At 43.3% G+C, this 20,653-nt stretch overlaps 1 protein-coding gene across 1 annotated transcript in view; it reads right to left on the bottom strand.

Moving 5' to 3' along the window:
* Positions 1-4,103: 4,103 nt before the first annotated feature.
* The window catches only part of UBR1 (ubiquitin protein ligase E3 component n-recognin 1), a 119,622-nt gene continuing 103,072 nt past the window's right edge, over positions 4,104-20,653 (bottom strand). Inside the window, exons 42-47 of the mRNA XM_084776289.1 lie at positions 19,797-19,905; positions 17,785-17,841; positions 14,963-15,040; positions 10,384-10,554; positions 8,860-8,961; positions 4,104-6,608 (exon numbers count right to left, since the gene is read on the bottom strand). Coding sequence (XP_084632415.1) covers positions 6,467-6,608; positions 8,860-8,961; positions 10,384-10,554; positions 14,963-15,040; positions 17,785-17,841; positions 19,797-19,905 — 659 coding nt within the window. The 3' untranslated portion in view covers positions 4,104-6,466. The remainder of the gene's footprint in view (positions 6,609-8,859; positions 8,962-10,383; positions 10,555-14,962; positions 15,041-17,784; positions 17,842-19,796; positions 19,906-20,653) is intronic.

Genomic DNA, 20,653 nt, shown 5'->3' with positions numbered 1-20,653 from the left:
TAACAGGAGTCACTAGGCCATATTGTGAGCCAGATGCTCGGAGTCTTCTGAGAGTGCTGGCATTCAGGTTTGTTTGGTTTGATTTGGTTTGGTTTTTGGTTTTTCAATAGGGTTTCTCTGTGTAGTCTTGGCTGTCCTGGACCCACTTTGAAAACCAGGCTGGTCTCGAACTCACAGAGATCTGCCTGCCCTTGCCTCTTGCACTCAGTTGGTTTTGTTCATTTGTTTGTTTGTTTGTTTGCTTTTGTTTGTTTTTGTTTTTCGAGACAGGGTTTCCCCATGTTAGCCTTGGCTGTCCTGGATTCGCTTTGTAGATCAGGCTGGTCTTGAATTCACAGAGATCCGCCTGCCTCTGCCTCCTGAGTGCTTGGGATTTAAGTCATATGTGCCACCATGCCCAGCTCCTCTTTTAATATTTTTTCTTTTTTTAATATTTTATTTATTCATATTACATCTCAATGGTTATTCCTCTTTTAATATTTAAGTGCACTCAATTGTTAAACGAAACCAAACCAAACAAAAAACCAACCAACCCAACCCAAACAACATCAAAACCCACAAACCTATTTTTGCAGAAATTAATGCTTAGAGTCAGGATACAGCTTCATATTAGAGGACTTGCCTGGCGTGCGCAAAGTGCTGAATTTGATCCCAGCTCCCAGCATTGCAAATTGATTGATGAAAAAGATAGAAGTACCAAGTTATACACATGCTCTGAATACTTTGTGTTAACTTCCAAATGCATGCTCTAAGTACTTTCTGGCTTCCTCTGGAAGAACAACACATACTCTTAACCACTGAGCGATCATTATAGCCTGTGCTTGCTTACTTTATTTTTTATTTCTTTTTATCTTCTGCTTTAGGATGGTTCTATACTACCCAGAAACAGGGTCAGGGCTAATTGTTTAAAAACAAAGTGTCAAGACCTCAGAAGAGAGGGGGAGAGAACGGACCTTTTATTTATTTAGTCCTACTACTCTAGAGATAGGCCGGAGCGATATCAAACTCACAGAGACCAGCTGGTCTGCACCTCTAAGCCTGAAGGTGTGTGCCATCTTCCTGGCTTGAGAGCACACTCTCAGTAACTCTGTGTTAGCAATGGTAACAGCGTGGAAGCAGAGGCTGGCTTCCTGGGGAGGTGCTGCCTGTGCTCAGCACTCATTCTACTGGGTGCGCTTATACTTGCTCTTTATAGATCAGGTTGCTGGCACACAGAACGTCAAGATCCAGATAGAGATGGGTGCTTGGTCCCTGCGTCAACCCCCTCCCTCAGTCCTTTGTAATTACTGCCCATCTCCTCCAGTTTATAAATACCATATATGGGTACTCTAATATCAGTGCATACATTTATGATTGTTAAGTCATTATATTCCGTTTCCCACACCCAAGGCAGGGTCACACACCATGTTGCCCGGGCTGTGCTCAAATTTGTTGGCTCACGTGATCCTCCTTCTCGGCCCTCTCCCCCTCTCCAATCCCACCCCACCCCCACCTCACCCCCACTTTTGCAGCTTTTGATTTAGAGTGTACTTTATCTCATACTCTTAATTGGGGGGGGGGCGGTGGCATTCCATTTACATGGAGCATCTTATCCCATTTCTCCACACTCAGTACCTGCACACCTTGTGTTTTCGCACTTATTTGTGTGTGTGTGTGTGTGTGTGTGTGTGGTCATGTGTGCTATGGTGTGTGTGTGTGGTCAGAGGACAGCTTGTGTCGTCAGTTCTGTTACTGTTGTGGGATTCTTTCTGGAATAAGCACTCTGACTCCGATGAGAGTGGAAAAGAGATGTCACCAGTGGACCAAAGCCAGGACAGCTCCTGAAAGGCTTCGATCTTGGATCCAATTTGCATTCTCATTTTTATATTCTAAAACCACAAGGTGGGGCGGGCAAGCAAGCAAGATTTTACAAAAGCCTATGTTGCAGTCAGCAGGTTGTCAGGGCAACGACCCATTGCTTCAGCTATTTCTCCAGGTCATTCTGTTTCAGGCGGCAAGTGAAGTCATGCTTGGCAAACGGGCAGCACAAGCAGTGCTTTAGGTAAATCACCAAGTCAGCATTTAACAATTGGCCTTTTCCACCTTATTCTACTCTGCCATGTGGGATCTGGAGATGGGGCTCAGATTGTCAGGCTTAGTGGCAAGTGACTTTATGGGCTGAGCCATCACCCTGGTTCCCAGCATTTATTAAAAGTGAATTAACTTCCTTGTATAGTTTTTTTATTATTATTTATTTAATTTAATCACTCAGTGTCGTCTTCTATTTGTAGAATTCACTTAATTTCATTCAACTTAGCTATTTGACAGTAAGAGCAATTATGTAACTTAGCTCCTAGTTTTGAGAACCTCTTTCTTAGACTTTTCCTTCTGGCTAAGTGGTTTACTCTGGTTGTGTTCTGATTGCTGTTTTCTGTTTGTCTACTTTAGATTTTAATTTTATGGATACAAACCCTACACTCATGTGTCATTCTTCCTCACTCAGAACTTTGAATGCTTTGTTTTCTCTCTGTATTATTTGTTTGTGATGGTTAATTTCAATTGTCAGCTTGGTGAGATCTAAAATCACCTGGGAAATGGGCTTCCAGGCAATTGTCTTTTTGTTGTTTCGTTTCTCAAGACAGGGTTTCTCTGTGTAGCTTTGACTGTTCTAGAACTCCATCTATAGACCAGGCCGGCCTCGTACTCAAAATCCTCCTACTGAGTGCTGGGATCAAAGGTGTGTGCCACCACGCCTTGGTTAGCTTAATTGAAACGGGAAGACCTGTCCACGGTGAAGAGCAACTCTTTGCTTAGGGTGGAGATACTAGCCTGTATAAAAAAGGACAAATTGAGCACAAGACTAGTTGCTCCATGCTTCCCACACAGACAATGTGACCAGCTACATAGCGCCTGCTGCTCTTAACTGTGAGCCCAAATAAACTATTTCTAAACTTGCTTTCTCAGTGCATTTCATCACAGCAATAGAAAAATGAGACACTTCTCTTTAACATATTAATGTCATTATTTTCTTTTCAGAAATATGGCTGTTATGCAGGCTGGTTCCCACACGTCTAGGCTCAAGCAATCTTTCTGCCTCACACTTCTGGGTAGTTCAGACTGCCAGGCACAACCTCCCAACTGTCCACACTTCTGGGTAGCTGAGACTGCCAGGCACAACCTCCCAACTGTCCAGACTTCTGGGTAGCTGAGACTGCCAGGCACAACCTCCCAAATGTCCTTGGCTTGTAGTTTTTGTTTTCTTTTTTTTTAAGTCTTCATACTGGTTAATAGTGTTTGTCCTACTACGTTTTACAGTACTAGAACATTATGAATTTCTCCGTACAGCCACTCTTGCCTGTGAGTTAATACCTTACCTGGGGTCTTACATACACTAGGCAAGTGGTCTACCTGACTTATACTCATATCCCCAAAGTCTTCCTTTTCTGAGTTCCCTTTAGCATTTCTTGTAGGACAGCTCCAGTAGAGACGTTTTCCCTTAGCTTTTATTTGGATATATCTTTTTCTCTTTCACTCCTGAAGGTTAGCTTCACTAGGTACAGTATTCTTGACTGATTTTTTTCCTGTCAGTACTGTGTGCATCTTCTGCTACTCTCTCTTTGCTTGCAAGCTTTCTGCTGAGAAGTTTGCCATCGGGTAAACTGGGATATTCTTATGCTTCTTTTCTCTTGAAGCTTTGAAAATCTTTCTATTTTGTACCTTGGAGAGCTTGATTATGATAATGGGGTAAACTTGATTAAATTAAAACCTGTTGTTGTGCTATGTCATAAAATGTGTTTAATATAGGCATGGAACACTACATGAAAATAATATTATATATAAATCTATATGTGGTGATGGATTGTATAGTTAAAAAGTTTAGAGACCCATTAACCCTAAAAATCTGTGTCTTGGAAAAAATGTAACCTAGGTGTGGTGACGTATGTCTATAATTCCGGTACTTAGGAGGTGGAGGCAGGAGGATCAGGAGTTAGAAGCCAGCCCCAGCCCCAACAGAATCTGCCTAAAACAAAGAAACGTGCTGGGCTGACAGACTTTTACCTAGAGTCCTTTCTAGGTAAGATTTTTATACTTCAAATCCAAATCCCCAAACATGAGAAGTCCCATTTTTCTTTTTAAATATACACATATAAGATATTTTATTTCAAAAAGCACAAGAACATTATACAAGTTTTAAATTTACATTTTGCAATAAAAGATATCAATATATGCATCATTTGTATAACTTCATCATGAATGGAATTTGAATCAGTGGTATAAACATGTTGCAGTCACTAAATATAGATCATCATCATCATCACAGTGAACCAAAATGCATAGTTGTTATGAAATGACAAATGACCACTAAAAGGTGAACTCACAGCCCATACACTAACATAATAAATTAATTATACAGAGATTTTTTTTCTTTACTGTATCATTAAAATCCTTGCCAGCCCCTCACCAATATTAGGAACACACAGAGTCGGAGCCATCCTACTGAACCAATTCTTTCATATATTATACTAAATAAAGTGACTTGGTTGCTTAAGCGAACTTCCTAAGTAGACATAAATCCTTTGCATGATGAACACCACTAACACTCCCGTGGGCTGGGGCACCACTGTAAGTCACCTCCAGTGCAGACGTTTCAGTCTCCACCAGCAGCACTCTGTGATGAATTAGGTTCTTTGGCCAGTGCTAGCCAGTCTTCCTGGCAGCTTCAAGCTTGGCTCCAGGCTTTACAAACAATCTAAGGAGGCTAAAAATAAAGTCTTTATCCTTGCCAAATGGAGGCCAGACGACTAAGGCAGAAACGCGCATCTTCTGTTGCCTATTCTAGCCCAGATTTCAGAGCTAAATAGTCCCTCCAAAAAAGTATGGAAAAACTAAGAGTGGTGTTCAGATCACTTAATCATACTGGCAAATCACACATGCCAAATAATGGATTTTCTGATCTTTGTTTCATAATTGTTGTGAACTGTTCATTATAGTTGAATCTAGCTTCTGGTTTTTTCTGAACAGTAATTATCTAAGTAGGAAATCATGATTGTGATTCTGGTGCCTGCTCACACCAATCCCTTACTACAAAATCCACTTTTCATTCCATAAAAATGGCAACAAATCACTGATCAGTTAGCAAATGTATTTTCACTCCCTTGCTGTCACTGAACAGAAGGTAGGAAAACTTATACACATACATGGCAGCTTTAGCCAAGAGCAAGAAGATACAGTCTTCAAACACATCTCTCAATTGTTAATATCACCCAGTACCACAGAAGCTAGAGAAGTATTAACTGATCTCTAGTCTCTGTAACTAATTCACAAGTTCTTGATATAAAAGGTTAAAGCCAAGAACCAAGAAGTCTATGCACAGACTCGGGGGAGCTGTATTTTTATAAGCAAGATGGCTCAACCACAGCAGGTTATAACAGGACACAGACCTGATTACATGGCTTTTCTTTCTTTTTCTTTTTTCTTTTTTGGCTGTTTGTATTAATCATAAACCATAGTTTATGAAAGGTTTCACAAGACATCAAGGATCTGTCTTTTAGACGCCATAGAAGGTTGCAGAACTGGCTGAAACACGGCTGTTCTAGTTTGAGCTTGTATGACCATTCACCGGGGCAACTTTCTGACTTTCATTCTACAAAGAGTTTGCTTCAGAACAGCAAGAGTTTCCTGAGAGTCAAGTAAGATGGGGCCACAAGAGACAGGAGCTCTCACTGCACAAAGCTGCCTCCGGGACATGGAGTGGGTAACGTGCGACTCCACAGAGCACTCTGGAGTCAGGTAAGAATAACAGGTTTTTTGTGTGAGGAATGCGTAACGAGCACATTCTCCTAATTCTTCTTGAGGCAGGACCTTTCCAGCCTCGCAGAGCTCATCTCTGTCCACATAGACTTAGATCTGTTCCTGGCTGAGGCCACTGGTGGTTCAATAAGGATATTTCCTTAAAGAAGAAAATTATTTACATTTTTGAAATCATTTTAGTTGAAAGACACTGCAGAGTTGTGCAGCTCCTCTCTAAGCCACCACATGTGACCGCCATCTTGCCAGAGATCTAATGTGGGCTGAATTACACTCAGGAAACCGCCAAATACCAAAGTACAGAGATGTTAACCAGATGTAAACATGTCCACAAATGCTTGACGTGACTTCATTCACCAGGTGGATGGTATGAAATAAAACAACAGTTATGAAGGGAAATGAGTTTTCTGGATATATCAGCAGAAATAGACACTTGGGTGAACAAGCATTTCTTTAGTGTTCTAGAACATAAAACAGATTAATCTATGTCTTGTTTTTTCCCTTGAAGCTTATGTTTTATAATTGAAAGCCATTAAGGAATATTTTATTACTGTATGGGAATCCGGACATGGATCAAAAGACCCTTCAATACTTCCCTGTCCTCAGAAAGTTCTCTAGAATTTTAGACCAGTCTTTATTATTGATGTCACTCATGATTGTCTTGAGGCAGAGTTGGAGCTCAGAGTAATTGCCAGTTGAATCCAAATAGCATCTGATTAGTCTCCTGGCTCCGAGCAATCTCTTCTATAATGCAGTGCTGTTGCCAGACCAAATGCAGCTTCCGATACCGCTCCCGAGATAGATGAAGTGGGTTTCCCCTCCTTCAGAAAAAAAAATAACATCTAAGTTTGAATCAATTAACAGTGATGTTTCTAGTCTTAAATCAGCACCAGGACAAGGCTTAGAAATAAAGCAACTTGCCAGACACAGTGAAGCATGCCTGTAATCCTAGCACTCAGGGAGGCAGAGGCAGGGGGATCTCTGTGAGTTCAAGGCCAGCCCAGTCTACAAAGCAAGTCCAGGACAGCCAAGGCTACACAGAGAAACCCTGTCTAAAGAAAGAGAGGGGAGGGGTGGGGAGAGGAGAGAGAAACAGGACAACTCTTTACATTGATTACTAAGAACTTCGCACACCACTTAGTTGGCAAAGCAGAAATGTACTTCTTGACCTATTGGAAATCAGGTCTCGTACATGAGGAACATTATGGGGCCTCATTTAAACTGGTGTCTGCTGTAAAGCAGCTCTGGTCTTCTCTGCTGGTTAGCTGAGCAGGGTTCTAAGGGCTTTCTGTCCTCACACTTTACCTGGCTTCAGTTTATGGTTTTGTGTAGATTAGGTATGAGATATAACACTAAGTCCTTAGAGTATGTTCTGCTGCTCAGAAGTACTTCATTTTATACCCATCCCTATGATTCATCTTCCCCAAGCTTGGCAAACATTTTCTTGTTTGATTATATTTTTTTACTCAGGGAAGAAGTGTCTTATTACAGTGCCCAGGTTGGATTTGAACTGCAGTACTCCAATGACCTTCCTGCCTCCTCCTCCCAGGTGCCTAGACTATAGATAGATACGCATCATCATACCTGGCTTGGCGAATGTTTAAGTAACTACCCCCCCCTTCTCTCTCCTCCCTCCATTCTTTGTTTTTTGAGACAGGGTTTCTCTGTGTAGTGTTGGTTGTCCTGGACTCGCTTTGATATTACAGGCCTGCACCACCGATGATGCATGCCTGGCAAGTAACTACATTTCTATTCCAGGGTTATGCAATCTGCAACACTGTGCCACATAAACAGAAAAGCCAGAAGTCTGTTGAGTACAGTAATGGAGGTAACAGGCATCTCAGCCCCTGGACCATCAAGTGTCTCAGCTCTTTGTCAACATTTACATTGTTTATCATTAAGTTAAAAATTCTGCATCTGTGGGGCTGGAGAGATGGCTCAGCGGTTGAGAGCACTGGCTGCTCTTCCAGAGGACCTGGGTTCAGTTCCTAGCACCCACGTGGCGGCTCCCACCTGTCTGTAACCAGTTCCAGGGCTTCTGACGCCCTCACACAGACAGACATGCAGGCAAAACACCAAGGAACATAAAAAACCAAAAATTTAAAAAATTCTGCATTTTTCTACTTTTCTAGAACAACTCATGATTATTTTCAATTATTAATTATCTTGTTGCTGGGTTTTTTTGTTTTGTTTTCTTTTTTTAAAATTACATATACAGTGTTTTGCCTGCATGTACACCTGAAGAGGGCACCAGATCTCATTATAGATGGTTATGAGCCACCGTGTGATTGCTGGGAATTGAACTCAGGACCTCTGGAAGAGCAGCCAGTGCTCTTAACCTCTGAGCCATCGCTCTAGCCCCCTTGGTTTTGTTTTTTAGATAGACTCTGATTATGTGGCCCTGGCTGGCCTGGAACTCACTACTCAGATTCCACTAACCTTAAATTCACAGAGATCCAGCTGCCCTTGCCTCCTGTGTACTGGGATTAAAATTAAACAGTATTAACTACTTCTAGCAATCAGCATTTTCCCCCTTAAACTTAAAGGCCGGTCAAATGCTGTGTCAATAAAAACAAAGCTCTATGCTATACAATCCAATAGATCCCAAACCCTATATAGTGAATCTACTCATTTTGGACGATATTTTAAAAGAATAAAAAAAAAAAAGGTTTGGGAGATGGCTCAGTCAATAAAGTGCCTGCCATGCAATCATGAGGATCTGAGTTCAAGGCCCCAAAACTACATAAAAAGCTGAGTGTATTAAAAGTGGTACTGACCAGCCAGCCAGCCTCCTATAATCAGTGAGCCTGTCTCAAACAACAGGGCCAGCCGGAGAGCTGGCTCAGGGGTTAAGAGTATTCACTGCTGTTGCAGAAGACCTAGGTTCAGCTCCCAGCACCCAAGTGGCGGCTCATAACCATCAGTAGCTCTAGTTGCAGGGTTTTATGTTTAAAGAAGTTTTAATATACACATACAATAAAATGAATAAAATATAAGACAACCGATTAAAATCTTCCATTAAAAACACACACAAAAACAAAACAAAACAAAACAAAACAAAAACCCCCTTACTTTAGCCCAGGGTCTGTTTCTCCATATTCATCTAAGTAAGGGGCTGGGTAGGCACAGCCTCTGGCCTTTCCTTCCACCAGGACCACTCTACATTCTCTGATTCTGAAGAACAAAACAAATGGCAGGAAACACTGTTAAATGCATATGTGCAGATGATAGACAATAAATCACAGTTAAGCTAAAAAAAAAAAAAGCATGGCTAATATCTATTTTAAAAAGGCAACACAGCCATGGACAAACGCAGTAAACTGTAGTTCTTTGTTTGGCTTGTGGTTTTTTGTTTGTTTGCTTGCTTGTTTTTGGAGGCAAGGTTTCTCTGTATAGCTTTGGCTGTCCTGGAACTTGATCTAAAGACCAAGTTGGCTTCAAACTCACAGAGGTCCACCTGCCTCTGCCTCCTGAGTGCTGGGACTAAAGGCGTGCACCACCACCACCCAGCACTAAAATGTGTTTTGATTATGAAAGGGAATAAACACTGCTGTTTTTATTGATGCAATAAAAAAGAATTCATGGATCTTGAAAATTGGGTAATCAGTAATTCTGGCTGGATATACTGAAAAGGGAGGCTGCCCTACATGAGCCACAGGGCGCTGGAGAAATGTGGCTGGGCCTATCTCTGCCATTTCCTAGCCTCCCACCTCAGCTGAAGCTGGCTTCAAGGAAAGACAGAGCACCCGCTGGTCTAGTACTGTCAACCAAGAAAATGTTAAGGGCGTTTCTGGTTCGAAGCAGCCTCCAATAGCAAACTGCAGAGAAATGCTTAAGTACCACAGTGAGAAATTATAAGATAAACAGAAATTATAAATACACAGTTGGGATAGGTGGACTTATTCCTGTGGCTTCTCTAGAAGCAAACAGGTATTTGAGTTTGGCTTCTATGCCAGTCTTTCCTGTTGTTTCAAAGGTTGCCTTTAAGCAATGATATATCTCACAGTTAATAAGACTTTGGGGCTTATATAACCAAAAACTAAATTTCATAGGGAGAATGGAAAGAAAAAGCACAGAAATCAACTTTGAATGTTATTTCTCTCGTGCAAGCTGTCTTCTTTCATAAACATTTATCACTATTGTCCTAAATAGTCAATCTTTTGTTAAAAGAAAGAAAGAAAGACATCCAAAAGACAACACTAGGCCAGAAGGCACTTGGGAGACAGGATCTCTGGGAGTTCAAGGCCAGCCTGTGCTACAAAATGAGTTTCAGGACAGCCAGAGATACAAAGAGAAATCTTGTCTCTAAACACACAAATAAATAAATAAATAAATAAATAAATAAATAGGAAAGACAGCCTAAAGTTAATGATTTACACAGACTTTGTAAGTTTTAAGACTTTGAGCTTTCCCATTATATCTGCCTATTGCACAGAGCTGGAATCTATAAAATCTATACCATTTAAGATTTTTCTACAATGAAGGAAATGTAAACAATCTTATTTTTTAAAGAACTACTTACTCTACTGGCATATTGACTGGACACACACTTTCAGCTGAGACTCTCAGCAAGCTTCCAAATGACTCCATACTCACTTTAGGAAAATGCAGACTCCAGCACCACAATGAAGTGCATGAAAAACACAAGCTCCAACTTCTTCCCCATTCACTATTTCTTGGCAACAGATGTTCTGAGAACACAGGATGGCCCCACAGAAAAGACAGAGGACAGGATGCTTTCGCTCATCATCTGCGGACCGAGGACACCTCAATAGGGAAGGACACAGTCAGTGTTTTGGAAAAACAAGAACCAGACCATACATCTACTTAGCAGTAAAGCATGTTTCCATCACTCACCCTACTCAGCAAAGCTACTGAAGGACAAAAGACACTGAATTAGATTATTGCTCATTTGTTTTACTTCAAGGGGACTTTTTAAAAACTGATTAAGGAGATGGATGTGGTGGCATACGCCATTAATCCTAGCACTCGGGAGGCAGAGGCAGGCAGATTGCTGTGAGTTCGAGGCCAGCCTGGTCTACTTAGTGAGTCTAGGACAACCAAGGCTACACAGAGAAACCTTGTCTCAAAAAAACTAAAACAAACAAAATTGATTAAGGACTGGGGCGATAGCTCAGTGGCTAAGGCAGCTTCAAGCACCTTACAACTGCTGTTCACGATGCTGCCAAAGGATCTGATGCCTCCTTCTGGCCTCCATGGACATCTGCACACATGTGGCATAAACACACATGAAGATACATAAAAACCCTTTTAAAACATTCCTGACTTAGCCCCACTTAGAGTAGGCCTCTGCCAAAAACTCTTGTTCCAGATGACCAGTCCAGCACAGCCTCCTGAGCCAGACTCACCTATGTGCCCACTGCCCGCTGCTCTAGCTCAACCTCCTGCACCAGGTGATGGACCCCAGTGTCCCCTGCTTAAGCCTGGGAACCTCCTGTGCCTGATTTGTGCTGCTCAAATACTTAATACTTCTTGGCGAGAGAAGTTTCTTACTGCAGTGGGTAGTAGTTAATACAAAGAGCTGCTGCTCAACATGGCAAGAATAAGCAACTGAGCTGGCCCAGCCACAGAAGAGCCTGTGTATCAACTTCTCCCTAACAAATGCTGTGCGGTGTGATTTATCTTTTGTGCTTGGCCCTATAAAGGATCCTCAGAGATTTCCCTAATTCCTCTTTCCCCTCTATCTTTCTTTGTCTCCTATATAGTGTTAAGGGATGAAGCCACAAAGTAGCAAAGACAGCTACAATGCTGTCTCCTAATCTTGGTATGGCAGGTGTCATTACCTGCACAAGATCAAGCCAGTTAAAGATCCCAGCACGGGGCAGGAATGGTTAAAAGCACTTGTTGCTCTTGCAGAGAGGACCCGAGGAGTTCAATCCCTAGCTCTCACATGGTGGCTTACAACCGTCTGTAACTTCAGTTGCAGGGATCCAACGCACTCTTTGGGTCTCCATGGGCTTGTGGCATGTACATGGTACTCATACATACATGCAAGCAAAACGCCCATACACATAAAATAAAATAAAATCCAGCATGGAGTAAAGTGGGGCTATTCAGGCCCCAGCTGAGCAGCTATTGAAAGCTGATGGCTGCTAGAGCTGAGGAGTCACTTTTCTTGGTGGGGGGAAAGCAGCTAGTAAATTGCCCATCCCCTACATCCATGCCCATATGGGCACACAAACAGAGCTCTGTGAGGTAAAAAATGAGAGAGTGTCAAGTTTAGCGAGAAACATATTTAGAGACCCGGAGGGAATTGGAGGAAGGTATGGCAAATGGATATGACCAAAACACACTGTATACATGCATGAAATCCTCAAAGAATAAATAGCAGGATGCAGTGATTAATATGCATAAATGTTGTTTGAACTTGGATAAAACTTAATGACAGTGTATGTTCAGTATGTATAAGGCTTTGGGCTTAAGCTTCAGCATCACAAAACATACAAAAACAAAACAAAACCCAACAACAACAAAATAACTTCCTCTGGGGGGCTAGAGTGGCTTAGTGGTTAAAACACTGGCTGCAGCACTTAGGAGGCAGAGACTGGTGGATCGCTGAGTTTAAGGCTAGCCTGAGTCTATGAGTGAGTTCCAGGACAGCCAAGGCTACACAAAGAAAACACATCATGAAAAAATAAAAATAAAAATTGCCTCTGATTAAACCACAGTAGAAAATTTGCTAGAAGTCTCATATTTATACTGAGACTCATTTATAAAATCCAGTCTTCATCTGATGTGACCATTTAACAGCTGCTAGTGGTGCTGCTGTCATGCTTTACTCAACTGTGTTTACACTGTTGGAGTTAACATGGCTTTGGAATATGGCATTCTTTGCAATAGGCTAAAAACCCACTCTTTATTCCCTCATTCAGCATAGAAGATATGAAGATGCAGCTCATATTTCTGTGTGGTTTACTTGTGTCAGGATAGACAATAGGGATCCTGTCTTCCAAAACCCAGGATTTTATTTACAGATTTATCTGGTAGTCACTGAGGGTCTGGTGAGGATGCGAAGAAATAATACGCCCCATAAGTTGCTGGCAAGGTTGTAAAATGATACAGTGTGTATAAAAGGGTTTGACACCAAAAAAGTCAAACATATGACCTAGCAAATAATCTAACTACACGCCTAAACAAAATGAAAAATGTATGTTCCTTCAGCAGCTTGTACCTGAATGTTTATAGTAACATTATTCATAATAGTTAAAAGGAAGAAACAACCCATCATAATATGAATGTCCGTGAATGGAAGAAGACAGAAACAACTGTGGTCTATACATATAATGGAATATTAACCAAAACAGGAACAACCCTGGATAAACCATAAAAAACACAGAGTGGGAAAAAAGAAAAAAAGCACATGTGAAGCCAGGCGATGTGGCACACACCTTTAATCCCAGCACTTGGGAGGCAGAGGCAGGTGGCTCTCTGAGTTTCAGGACAGCCAGGGCTACAGAGAGAAACCCTGTTTCAACCCCCCTCCCCCAAACCAACCAAACAAAAAATATACTGAGTGAAAGAAGCCAAAGATTCTTTTTCTATGATGACTATCCACATAGCTAAATCCATAGAGACAGAAAGCAGGTTTAGTGATGAGGAGACAGAAGGCCAGGGGCATGTAAAGGAGTTGGTGGGTAACGTCCTTTGGACAGTAGAGAGGTAGTGAGCAGCACTGCCAATGAGGACTAGCACGCTGACTTGTCTGCTTTAGCATGGTTCTAAAGCAATCTAACACGGTGACTGGGTACAGAGCAGTCACCTCTTCAACAAGTAAGCCACACCCGGAAATCTGTGTGCTTGTGTGGGGCTCAGAAGACAACTTGCAAGGGATTGTTTTCTCTTCCCATGTGGATCTCAAAGATCAAAAGTGAGTTAACAGGATTGGTGGCTACACTCCAAGCTGCTGAACCACCTCATGTTTTCACAAGCTCATTGGTTGTAGGGTAGACCAAATGCAAGCCCAGGAAAAAGAGGTTGGCCCCACCCCATGCCCCCGTGCCTAGGATTGCCCCGCCCCGTGCCCCCCCCCCTGTGCCTAGGATTGCCCCGCCCTATGCCCCCGTGCCTAGGATTGCCCCGCCCTATGCCCCCGTGCCTAGGATTGCCCCGCCCCGTGCCCCCGTGCCTAGGATTGCCCTGCCCCGTGCCTCCGTGTCTAGGATTGCCCCGCCCCATGCTCCCGTGTCTAGGATTGCCCCGCCCCATGCTCCCGTGTCTAGGATTGCCCCAGCCCCGTGCCCCCCGTGTCTATGATTGCCCCCGCCCCGTGCCCCTGTACCTAGGATTGCCCCTGCCCCTTGCCCCCGTGTCTAGGATTGCCCCCGCCCCGTGCCCCTGTACCTAGGATTGCCCCTGCCCCTTGCTCCCGTGTCTATGATTGCCCCGCCCCATGCCCCTGTACCTAGGATTGCCCTGCCCCTTGCTCCCGTGTCTATGATTGCCCCGCCCCATGCCCCTGTACCTAGGATTGCCCTGCCCCTTGCTCCCGTGTCTATGATTGCCCCGCCCCATGCCCCTGTACCTAGGATTGCCCTGCCCCTTGCTCCCGTGTCTAGGATTGCCCCAGCACCGTGCCCCCGTGTCTATGATTGCCCCCGCCCCGTGCCCCTGTACCTAGGATTGCCCCTGCCCCTTGCCCCCGTGTCTAGGATTGCCCCCGCCCTGTGCCCCTGTGCCTAGGGAATGCCTCCGCCCCCCGCCCCATGCCCCTGCACCTAGGATTGCCCCTGCCCCTTGCCCCCGTGTCTAGGATTGCGCCCGCCCTGTGCCCCTGTGCCTAGGGAATGCCTCCGCCCCCCGCCCCATGCCCCTGCACCTAGGATTGCCCCCGCCCCTAGGATTGCCCCCGCCCCGTGCCCCTGTACCTAGGATTGCCCCTGCCCCTTGCCCCCGTGTCTAGGATTGCCCCCGCCCTGTGCCCCTGTGCCTAGGGAATGCCTCCGCCCCCCGCCCCATGCCCCTGCACCTAGGATTGCCCCCGCCCTGTGCCCCCGTGTCTAGGAATGCCTCCGCCCCCCGCCCCATGCCCCTGCACCTAGGATTGCCCCCGCCCTGTGCCCCTGTGCCTAGGAATGCCTCCGCCCCCCGCCCCGTGCCCCTGTGCCTAGGAATGCCTCCGCCCCCCGCCCCGTGCCCCTGTGCCTTTGCTTCTTACCGAAAGTGAGAAGCTTGATTTAGAAGACAGCTGTAGTCATCAGGAAGCTCTATCAAACTATTTCTTTTTCTAGGGTACCTAGAAGCACATTTTAAAAGGCAGTTTTATATATGAGTAAACAGGTTAAAACTGAAGGACACAAGGCATGGTATATTTTCTTATCTAAAAACTATGGTTGGATATATTCCAACCATGGGCCTATCATCAATTTAATATTTTCAAAAAAAAAAAAAAGGAAGAGAAACATTAAATGAACTATGTTAAGACTCAGTGGTTTAAAAGATATTAAATATAAGTACTAAGAAATGGCACATGCCTTTAATCCCAGCACTTGGGAAACAGAGGCAGGCAGATCTCTGAGTTTAGGGCCAGCCTATCTACAAAGTGACTGTGTGTGTGAGCCGGCATGCATGTATCAAGAAAACTCCCAAACTCTTAGAGACTAAATGAGATACTTAAGAAGTGAAACAGAATATGGTTAGCACTTGATACATAGTGGCAAATGTCAACATCCAGCCCCTTCATGTGAGAGATGGCAAAACATTTATGTAGCCTAAAGAAAATCATCTGAGGGGGCTGGAGAGATGGCTCCGTGGTTAAGAGCGCCACCTGCTCTTCCTAGAGGTCCTGAGTTCGATTCCCAGGAACCACATGGTGGTTCACAGCCATCTGTAATATAATCTGATACCCTCTTCTGCAGATGAAACACTCATATGCAATAAATAAAATAAATAAATCTTAAAAAAAAAGAAAGAAAGAAAATCATCCGAGTAACACAGGACTTTCTCCCTAAATGATAATCGATTTATATCTTACAATTTAAAAAATATTTTTAAGATATTATTAATTTTATGTATATAGTTTTTGTCTACATGAATGCCTGTGCACCGTGCGTGCCTGCTGCAGCTGAAAACAGCATTAGATCCCATGAAACTAGAGGTATAGAAGGTTATGAACTGCCATGCGGTGCTGGGAATCGAACCCAGGTCCTCTGGAAAAGCATTACTCGTAACCTCACAGCCTTCTCTCTAGCCCCTCATTTTATAATTCTTTATTATTATTTTTTTCCAAGACAAGATTTCTCTGTGTAGCCTTGGTTGTCCAGAACTGCTTTGTAGACCAGGCTGACCTCGAACTCACAGAGATCCGCCTGCCTCTGCCTTCTAAGTGCTGGGATCATAGGAGTGTGTCAACCACCTGGCCATTTTTTTTCTTTTTGTTTTTCAAGACCCAATTTCTCTGTGTATCCCTGGCTGTCCTGGAACTCGCTCTGTACACCAGGCTGGCCTTGAACTCAGAGATCTGCCTGTCACCACCTCCCAAGTGCTAGGATTAAAGGCGTGAGCCACCACCTTCCCGCTTCTTTTGGTTTTCTAAAGATGGGGCCCCATTCTGCAGTTTGGGTTGGTCTCAAACTCAATCTACAGCCCAGGCTGGCCTCAAATAAACAGCAATCCTCCTATCTCAGCCTCCCAAGGGCAGGAACTACAGGCATAAGCCATCATGCTGTTTCCTCTTTATATTTCCTTAAGGCATTAATAGTATTTTCTATATATCATTATATTTTATGCTACACTGTTTTAAGTTTTGGTATATAAGATTGCTAGTTACTCATAACCAAAGACAGTATATATGCGTTATTTCTTTTAAATTTCAGATTATTTCAGTAGCTTGCTATGGAAAGATATTTAAAAGGCACACCAAGCCATGAAATAAAGAAAAAAAACTTACATGATATTACTAGTCTAAAAATATATACTGTTATCATAAACTTTCCTTTTTGTCTCTATTGTGAGGTGTTTCTTTTCTTGGTTATGGCATGCTGCTACAGGGACTATTATTATCAACCGCTAATCCTGGGTTACAGGAGGTGCAGCTTACACATATTAACACTGTAGCTAAAGGAGTTCAAGGGCTAAAGAGACAAGAAAAGAAGGAAAATATACATTATCTCACAACCTTTACCTTCGTCTAAAGAACAATGGTACTAGGAATCAACTCTTCTACTTGTTCATTGAAGCAGTTAAATTCACATAAAAGTTAGACTCTGCACTAATATAAACAAGGTCCCAGAGGGAAACAAAGATATACGTGCCATTCTCTTGTTTACTATTTTAGCGATTTGCGTGGCTGGCAGGCACACGAGCAGACACACTCATATATCAGAGAGGACTGGCTTCGGGGACAAGGTAGTATTTGAACTGGTACTTGAGGGAAAAGGTAGATTTTTGACAGAACCATAACTCAAGAGAGAAGAGGGTAAGAAAGCTTCTTGTTCGTTTGGAAACAGTCTTGTCTCCGTACAAAGCCCAGGCTGGCTTGCAGCTCATAAAGCTCCTGCCTCAACCTCCCAAGTGCTGGGATCATGGATGTGTGTTAGCATGTCTAGTTAAAAAAAAAAGTTTCTCTTGTTTTGAGGTATGCATGGGGGCTAGTTTCTAAACATACATGTAAGCGGGGAGGGCGAGTCAGTTCGAGTTATATCTTTATTCTCAGAGTGGGGGACTGGCTTATATGAGCAGTGGCTTTAGTGCACTAGCAGCTTCCAGACACAGGCCCTTTGCCCTTTGACAGGCAGGTGCCAGTTTAAACAAGATTCAGTCCTCCAGTGGAGCTGCTGGCTTCTGACAATTTATGAAGGAAAGGATACCCATTCCAAGGAGAACTGGAAGGAAGAACCTGGTGTCTGGCAAAGACCACTAGACACCCAGGAAACAATCAACTGAGAATAGAGGGGACAGACCAGAAATTACTGTAAATCAACTAAGTATTTTGGAAACATGGTTCTGGATGTGTCAAAAGATTTCAGTAGTCAAACCAACCTGACCACAGCACTTTTCTGCTTCAAAGAGTTGAGTAAGGCAGGGTCTGTGCACCACCTGCAAGTGAAGTCAAGAGAAAGTCAAGATGGTTCCAGACTCACCACACCATGCATCAGCTGTTTTCCCCAGTCCTGTCCTTTCATGTCCCCCCCCCCCCCCATGCCTTTAAGTTTACATCTTCTCCCTGGTCTCTCCCTCCCTCTTCTAAATTCATTTTCATGGGTTTTGTCAATTACTCTTTAGCACAGAAATCATCTGACAATTTCAATGAGGGAATTTAATACTAGGAAGTAGCAACACAAGTGACAGGGACTCAGCATATACCTTGGCATGGTGTACTTGCCTAGTCCAAGGCTCTAGATTCAATCCTCAGAACAGAGGAGAGGTGGGGGGAGAAGTGGTAGAAGGCTGAGAAGCAACCTTGAGACAAAAAGGCAAGTAAGCCTTAAATATTTGCCCAGTGCAGGCTGGAGGAGTGGGAGGAAAGAGCGCATCACTGTTGCCCGAGGGACGGAAGCAGGCTTTTCAAGCAGAGCCACAGAAGAGCCACAGTCACTACTGAAGACGTCCCAGGAGGCAGGGAGAGGTAGCTAGGACACTCTGGCTTCCTTCTCCTTCCTTGTTTCTAGCACCCTGCTGCTGCCTTCCATTAGCTAAACCTAAGCTGAAGCCAACTGACAAAGAACTCCCAGATGCCACCTGCAGAGCTCTTCAAAGCAGAGTAGACATGAATACTAGGAATAGCACAGATGGCAGGGACTTTCCATTTTAAAGCATTTTTAATATTTAAACCAAAATAGCACATCTAGAACTTAGCTACTCCAGGAATATAAAAGTAAGATTTGTGACTGTACTAAAAAAATGGTATTAATTCCTAATTTGATTGTACAGGACATCACAACGCCCATGAGAAATTAGGAAGCAAAGCAAAACTCTGACACAAAGACAGGACATGAGACTGGAGTAGGAGACATGAGTAGGAACCAGGTAGCATTCATCCAGTTCTGACCTGGGCATGAGGAGGATAAAGAAAACCACGGTGAGTGGGCGTTAAGGCTGGGAGAGGACAGTAACCAACAGGTCCAGAAGCACATGTGGCAGAAAGGCTTTTTGCAAGGGAGGCACACATGTCTCTCTTGGTCATTTCAGTGCTAATCTGTCATCTGTCAGATCCTTTGTATCTCTCAGCCACTCTCCTGGCATGTGCTCTAACACTGTCTATAGTTTCGCATACCGTTCCAGTTTAGACTCTGTTTTTCTTTTATACAATGTCTCATGCACTGAGAACTGGATTCAAACATGCTATATAATCTGCTCCAGAGTTCTGGGATTATGGGGACATGCTGGGCCACCATGCCTGGTTTATAACGTGCATGGGGCTGAACAGAGGGTTTTATACATGCTCTACAAACTGAGCAATATCATAAGCTGCAGTATGAGCTTGTTAATTTTTTTTTTTTTTTTTTGAGACAGGGTCTCACTATGTAGCCTTTGATGAGCAGGAACTCACAGAGATTTGTCTGCTTCTACCTCCCAAGTGTGCCATGCCCAGCATCTTCTGATTTTTTTCTTTTTTGGTTTTTCGAGACAGGGTTTCTCTATGTAGCTGTCCTGGACTTGTTTTGTAGACCAGGATGGTCTTGGCCTTCCAGAGATCTGCCGACTTCTGGCTGACTGCTGGGATTACAGGCATGCGCTGTAGCACCTGGCTCATCTTTTAATTCTTAATTTATGATTCTATCTAGTACTTCCTTCTCCCCACCATGTTTTAAGATTGGGATAAAATATCAACTGTGTTGCAAACAAATAAAATGAATGGATTACAGCCACAAAAAAGCTAGACTCCCATCTGGTCAGAGACTAGTCTTAACCCCACTCCTTAAGTGTGTGGATTGCAGTCAATGCTAATCAACTGAAAAACTTAGTAAATAATTGTAATTAAAAAATAAAATAAACATAAAAGAAAATTCAAACTCAATAGAAACCCACCAATCACATTTAACCCATAGTACCTCAGCAGTAAGGGCCTTACAGTATCCCAATATTCCTGGAAAAGCAGGAACAAATTTGTGGGTAAAGACAGATAGCTACAGAGTGCATTGTACTCTCCTTCAGCAGAATCTGCAAGAAATACAAGATATATTTAATAAGCACATTATTCTGATCTACTCAATGACTCCTTTCTATTCTCTACTCCATAAAACAGTGGGTGGCAAGTAAGCCACAGTGATTTTTTTTTTACAGCACAATCCTGAGTCCCCCTGAAGAGACGGCTCCTATGACTAACACTACGCTTAGGATACAATACAGTGTCCCCTCTTTTTCTGCGGGTGGTGTGTGGACACAGGTGGCACTTTGCTGAGGAATGGTGACTGCTCTACCACTAAGCTACACCCTAGCTCACAAAGCCTTTATTGTGGCATGAAGACCCAGCTGAAATGCACTCATCTGGCTACCGCTAGGTTTCCAGGCGGAATCATGTCCTCACTGTCCTCTTCCTACACCAGCAATACCTTCACATTGATTTTCACTGAAGTAGAAACATTCTTCAACTCTCAACCCCATATATGCTGCTCTTTGTTTAAGGTCTCCTTGGAGAAAAGCCTTCCTTGACTACGTATGTCCAATAGTTCTGACCTGGCCATGATCAGCTTTACTTTTCTTTGTAGGACTCATCACCATTTGACATAATATCATGCATACTTACGCTTCTTTATATTTGCCTGCATCCTAACAAAAGAAAATACTTTATTTTCTATGACAGCTATTGGATAAGTAAGTACAAGAGGTCTGTACTGGACATTAAATGGAGAGTAACATCCTATTTTATAGAGAACCCTGACAAAGCTCCATCACACTGGCCTAGTGA

Source organism: Acomys minous (assembly GCF_964271855.1).
Source record: "Acomys minous genome assembly, chromosome: 3".
Lineage (NCBI taxonomy): Eukaryota > Metazoa > Chordata > Mammalia > Rodentia > Muridae > Acomys > Acomys minous.
The sequence above is the reverse complement of the archived record's forward strand: the minus strand, read 5'-3'. Positions and strand labels throughout refer to the sequence as shown.